The sequence below is a fragment of the Trichoderma evansii genome (genome assembly GCF_050947405.1).
Source record: "Trichoderma evansii strain SZMC 28006 chromosome Unknown GGI43scaffold_16, whole genome shotgun sequence".
Taxonomy (NCBI): Eukaryota; Fungi; Ascomycota; class Sordariomycetes; order Hypocreales; family Hypocreaceae; genus Trichoderma; species Trichoderma evansii.
The window spans coordinates 412,175-418,160 of record NW_028145190.1 but is presented as its reverse complement, the minus strand read 5'-3'; the positions used below and the strand labels follow the sequence as shown (position 1 = coordinate 418,160).

General features: G+C 50.5%; 2 protein-coding genes across 2 annotated transcripts; both read left to right on the top strand.

Annotated features, from left to right (window-relative positions):
* The first annotated feature begins 1,119 nt into the window (after positions 1-1,119).
* GGI43DRAFT_106805 (uncharacterized protein) lies at positions 1,120-2,235 on the top strand. Its single transcript, XM_083198851.1, has 3 exons — positions 1,120-1,694; positions 1,754-1,813; positions 1,872-2,235. Exons 1-3 carry the CDS (start codon positions 1,637-1,639, stop codon positions 2,045-2,047), a joined length of 294 nt encoding a protein of 97 aa, XP_083058585.1. The 5' UTR covers positions 1,120-1,636; the 3' UTR covers positions 2,048-2,235.
* A 920-nt stretch (positions 2,236-3,155) lies between these two features.
* On the top strand, positions 3,156-4,664 carry GGI43DRAFT_106830 (mitochondrial 37S ribosomal protein uS7m). The gene is made up of 3 exons (XM_083198853.1): positions 3,156-3,508; positions 3,576-3,950; positions 4,033-4,664. The coding sequence occupies exons 1-3, from the start codon at positions 3,257-3,259 to the stop codon at positions 4,483-4,485; spliced, it is 1,080 nt and encodes a 359-aa protein (XP_083058584.1). The 5' UTR covers positions 3,156-3,256; the 3' UTR covers positions 4,486-4,664.
* Positions 4,665-5,986: the final 1,322 nt, after the last annotated feature.

Here is a 5,986-nt window from a genome sequence, read left to right as displayed (position 1 = left end):
TACCTCTCTCCAGGGGCAGGGACAGGGGCTCTGGATAGCAGCCCAGGCGCTTTCTATTAGAGGCATGGCGGCTGAGATCCGACCTATAGCCGCTAACTACAGGTAGTAAAGGCGTACTACCTATCATTATTTGCACCCCAGTCGTGATATCGCTCGGCAGTGCTGTGACGCTTTTTTTCTTCCCTTTCCACCCATCAAGTCGTGTGACTCCGCCGCGGACTCAGATATCGCTACGCTGGCTCTGAGAATATGAAATTGGGATGTCTTTTCATGAGCCATGGTCTAGTGCCTGCGAGGAAGCAATCAAGGAGACGTACTTCAGATGGTACCTCAGCCAGCACAGCGCAATGGTGCCTGTCTTCAGGCTACCTGTATCTATCATCCACACACACGCACTGACAATACACACCCCACCCTCCCGGATTCTTGACCCAAATCTCTTCCAAGTGCTCCAATCTATTGGTGTGCTTGTAGGAAAGCTGTTTACGCTAATGCTTCATTCAAGGAGAGTAGAATCAGACCAGACCATGGAAAAGAAAGCAGGCAATCAACATCCACCGCCAGCCCTGGTCAAATTATCCCAGCCCCGTCACACCCTCTAGAGGCTGCTACTACATGTTGACCCATCCGTTCCATCGCCTTGTGTCCCCATCCTAGCCGTGATTTCTTTCTTTTCCAGGCATAGAGAAGAATCCCTAGTCTTTAGCCGCATGCGAGGGAAGAGAAGAACAAGATAATTCCTCGTCTTCATTCATTACTGGCCCCCTTACACTGATCCATCGTCAATTCTCTCTAAGCTCGCTCCAGGAATAGCAGCTGCTACATGCGGACGGATATATAGAGATACACCACCTTGTACGCCTTGCGATCCATTGTTGGATTATTCGTGCTCCCTTGTTGCCTCTGCCTCCATTTCGGCTGTCTGCTGGGCCCTCTTGCATGCAGTCTGCCGCTCCGCGTTAAACACGCACGCCAACACTGAAGCTGCAAGCATTGACAGCTCAATCACCACGTTTCTGCCACCAAGACTTTCTTGGTATTTTTTTTCTCCGGTTCGGCTGCATCTAATTCCTACTCAGACCCTAGTAGCGCTCTCCGAGTGCCACATCACACACGGCTTCTCACTCTGCTGGGGCCCCATCCCCCCCTTGTCCATCGACTAGTGATTCTTCTCGTTTGCCTACATACATCCTCCACCGAGCTCAAGACCAACCCCCGTCAGGTTGAGCCCACCGCGATATAAGACATCAGGTCTTCGCCGATCTGAATCGCAGACTCCAACTCTCTTTTTCTCTAATCAGTCATCCCCAGACGAATGCTTCAGTTGTCTTAATCAACACAAAAAAGTGCTCAGATCCCCCCCCCACACGCCGCCTTTCCTGCTTGGGATACGAATACTACTGCTCCCTTGAGAGCCTCCATCCCTCGTTCCAGCTTCCTACCCACCGCTCTGTCTAGGGCACTACAGCATACTGCCTATAAATCCGTCACTCTCGCCTCTCTTCTCCTCACTTCTATCAGAGCCAACTCGACTTTTGACGTCAGTATATACGCAATTCTCGACCGTCTTTACTCATTTCTCTTCGACCACGAATCTCTACGTCTTGATTATCACCAATAATACTTTACTACCATAATGTCTACTTCGTCTTCTTCTTCCTACAACGGCTCAACCTGGCAAGAGCGCCTTGAGGGTATGTTTTTTTCACAGCAATTACTAATTTTCGTCGTTCACTCTACTGATACCATATAGAGGCTTGCCGTGACGCACAGATCATGCCACCCACTTTCCAGATAGTGTCTGATCGCCGAGGTATGGATGCATTGTTGGGCCTTGTACCTTGTTTTCATACGCTAATATTATTTTCCAGGCGGTCGAACAGCTTGGTCAAGCCAGGTTACAATCCTGGGTCAGACCCTTGCCGCACGATACTGGTACGATGGAAAGAATCTCAATAACGCCAAAGAAGACGCTGCCGAATGTGCTCTGAATTGGTTGAGCACTTCGAACAACGCCTCCCACGTTCGAAATTGGAGCACTTGGTAAACCATCACAACCACCGCTATTCTACAGCTCACCACCATTTATTACACTTCTCTTTTGCAGCTATCCACTGCTTGCGACATCGAGCAGCGACACTCGTTGGTTGTTTTACTATACTGGTTATTTCTTCTCTCACCATTCTCTCATTTTTTTTCATTTGTACAGTTTATCATGTTTGGAGTTGGGGTACCGAGAACAAATGCTTTCCATCTCGAGGAAGCTAAAAAAAGAGGATAACAGTAGGGGCGGCGCAATTTGCAATTATGCCACGTTTTGAGAAATTCTCTTTTCACTATATAGAGAGTTTTTGCCTCAGGTATTTGCTCTGAGTCCTCAATATCCTGAGTGGCCATTCGGCCCCGATCAACAGCATTGCACATGGGAATTACGAAAGCAGGGGGGCATGGTTACAATATATGTGTCTCGCTGCGTCCGCATCACGATTGCGGAGATGGAGTTTATTTTACTGGGATAACCGTTTTGTTTATTTGTTTTGTATCGTCTTTGTGGTTTGATTTGATTTTCACTTGTTGGGAGGGTTATTTATTTCACAGATCGACATTGAGATCGGGAGCCAGACACACGAAGTAGGAGGACCATGACGAGTTAAGGACCGATGGAAGATTGGACAGGCGCACAGCCCAATAACACGTGTTGAAGCTGATACTAATAATTATTGCATAGTCAATTTTTAAGAAGAAATATTCAATGTGAGATTGATAGCGTAGAGAGTTATGTGAATGGCTTCATGACTGGCAGACCTGGTACAAATGTGCTTCCCATGCTGTGAAAGCTCTGTGTTGACCGAGTGCTTCCTAGGAAAATGAGGTCATGTGGTCAAGGAGGAAATGAGCGCCCCAACCTGGCGTCTAAGGGACAGGCAGATGCCAGTCAATGCTGTGGAACAAATCGTGCAAGGATGGCTCAGATTCATCCGCCAAACCATCTGAGATGAGCATGCAGGGATTGGGACCAGGATTATGAGCAGAGCGAGGTTGAATGATGACATAAGCGGTGGTGGGCTGTCTTGACTGTGTACAGCACGGCGATGATCGGGCCGCCATTTTTCCGAATCTCACGGCGCTTTGCGTAGTATGGTGGGCGGCTCTAATTTTCGCTTGCTTGATGGAGAGGTAGTGAAATCGATCACGCGAAGAGTCCAGGAGGAAGAATTGCGCCTTAGGAGCTCCCTTGGTAATCCGGCGCACCGTCATGGCTTCAAGGTTAAAGATCTGGGGTGCATGCAGGACTCTGGCGGTCCGACCGCAACTCGCCCGCCTCCCAGCTCAGCCATTCCGAGTCCAGATCTCGCCATCTCGATTCTATGCCGACGATGCGACCAACAAATCTTCCAAGCCTCCTACCGGCGCAAAGGTAGATTCATCCAGTTCAACCACCAAGTCAGAATCAGGGAACGCTGGAGTTGCTCAATCGAGCGAATTGGCTCAGGAGACCCCCCAAAAGGTGGGATGATACTTTCCGTACCCCTCCACTCGAGTACAATACAATGCTAATTTGCGGGCGGTTATAGACAGCTTCAACATCACAAACGTCATCTATCGAAACGCTAGACGATGCGGCGTTAGAACAAATTCTATATGGCGGCCGGCCAGTGACAAGCCAGCGGGAAGGTGGTTTGACGGAAGCACAAGAGGAGGCCTTATATCGTGAGGGTGTTATTCCCCCACCAGAAGAAGCGGAAGCTGCTCTCGCCAAATCAGAAGCCACTGCTGAATCACGATCAATACTCCCCGTCGGCGCCGAGTTGCAAACTGCTGGCCACAAATTTGGTCTTCCCAAGAAGCCCTACCCGGATGGATTCAACGTCAAGAAGCGATACCACCCGGTGCTGGAGCAGATCACCAGGCTTCTGATGCGCCATGGAGAGCTCAGTGTTGCGCAAAGAGTATGTTGGATACAAAACCTGTCCTACCCTTATAAAATTACATATCTTAGCGTAAAAATACTAACAGGGACTTGCAATCTAGAATATGGCCATGGTCATGAACTTTCTGCGAACAGCACCCGCCCCTATCTACAGCCCGAAATTCCCCCTATTACCGGGGACTCCTCCCGCCTCGCACCTCCCCCTTAACCCCGTTCTCTACATCACCATCGCCGTTGACTCCGTTGCGCCGCTTCTCAAAGTAAGGAACATTGCCGGCGCGGGTGGAGGTGGCCGTGCGCTTGAGCTTCCAGTACCCCTCGCAGTTCGGCAACGCCGAAGGATGGCCTTTCAATGGATCCTGGATGTCATCAACAAGAAGCCCTCAAAGGGTAGCGGACGAACTCAGTTTGCCCATCGGATAGCTGAGGAGATTATCGCCGTGGTGGAGGGCCGATCGAGTGTATGGGAGAAGCGGAAGTTGGTGCACAAGCTTGGTACCGCGGCCAGAGCCAACGTGGGCTCCAACAAGCTCAAGACCAAGAAGAAGAAATAAAGAAAGAAAGAAAGAAGGGGAAGGTTATGATGTGACGGCGAATATTGAATGTATATTAGATGTGTATTCTACCACAAGGAACTAAAAAGAAGGAGATGAAAAAAATAAAGCTGTTGATAGGCCTTGGATAAGGCATGTATGTTCAAGTTATTACATAGAGGCAGCAAAGTTAAAATGGAGAGGCGCCAGTTTTTGAGCGAGCACCTTTTACTCGATGAAATGCTCCTTTTTCAGTAATAGATCAGCGGTTGAGCTGTGAGTACAAGTATTGTTGTATTGTATTCGAAGACACCCCCTCCAGCTCAATGTTCCGACTTGCTGGCCCCCAGCCCAGGCAGATCAGGGTCTCTTTTTAAGGTTAAGTCGACCTAATGCCACAACTGCTAACAGAAACCAAGAAGGCTGCCGTTACACAAGCGGGCAAAACACCCAATGAGAGCGTTTCACGGCCAGGATGGTTGGAGCAGCTTAGCGGAGTAGCACAGGGCTGTGCAAAGTATCCCTGGGGGCCTTTTGAAAACGAAGAGGCGAGTTTTGGGCCATGTATGTTTCTTTGAAGCTCCAAGCATGATTTACGCCAGTTGCACAACGAGGAGCGATCCAGCTGCTCGGCAAATATGTACACTATCATCTACTGTGAAAGGCGGCGAAATGGGCCAGCAAGGCTAGCAAAAGAAGCAGAAAAGTAGCATTCCCGTTGGTGCGACCAAGGATACGCCGGACCAGCTACAAAGAAACGCCTCCCCTTTTTTGGGCAAAGGCATGCAGGAGGGCATGCAATGTGACTGTTCATCCCTTGCGTCTGATTAAACTTAATCGCGATGGCTGCTGCTGTGCTGCCCTGCGAGCAAAAAGCCACAAGGTGCTAAATTGCGGTAGCTCTGGTCTAAGGGCCTAGCACCCGTAGTCGGGGCCTGCTGAAGAGCTTAATCCGTATAGCTTCAGGGCAGCCCCCTGTAAAGTGCCCGAGTTCAAGGCGTCCAGGGCTCTGCCGGTGCGTCGCAAGCCGCTGAAGCCGCTCACTGGTCCCTTACTCGGGCGGCCCCTCCTCCCCACGACGAGCCTCTCTTGCCATCGAATCGATTTTAGGCTCCCCAGGCCATCCTCCATCTTTGCCCGACTCGGACGAGCTCCGGCATGTGCTTGTCCAGACGTGCAGCCACTACATAAAACTCCAAACATACATACCGACTCCAGGTAGCCACCAAACGCTCTGTCGACAATCCGAACCAGCTCCCGGCCGTCATCCATCGCCCTGCAGCCTGCGCCCGCCATGATCTGAGAGGCGTCGGGCACACGTCGCTTAACCGCCTTCCGGCTCATGCACAATATGCTCCTCTGCTCTCCAACTCGGATCCAATCGACTCGGCGTCGACTTCATCGAAAACTGCCCCGCTAGGATTGCGGCGGCCTCCCACGGATCAATCATCTGCCCAGATATCGAAGCTATATCATCGTCAATTATCGAGTGCTGCTGCGCGACAGCACGTGTCTGCGAGAT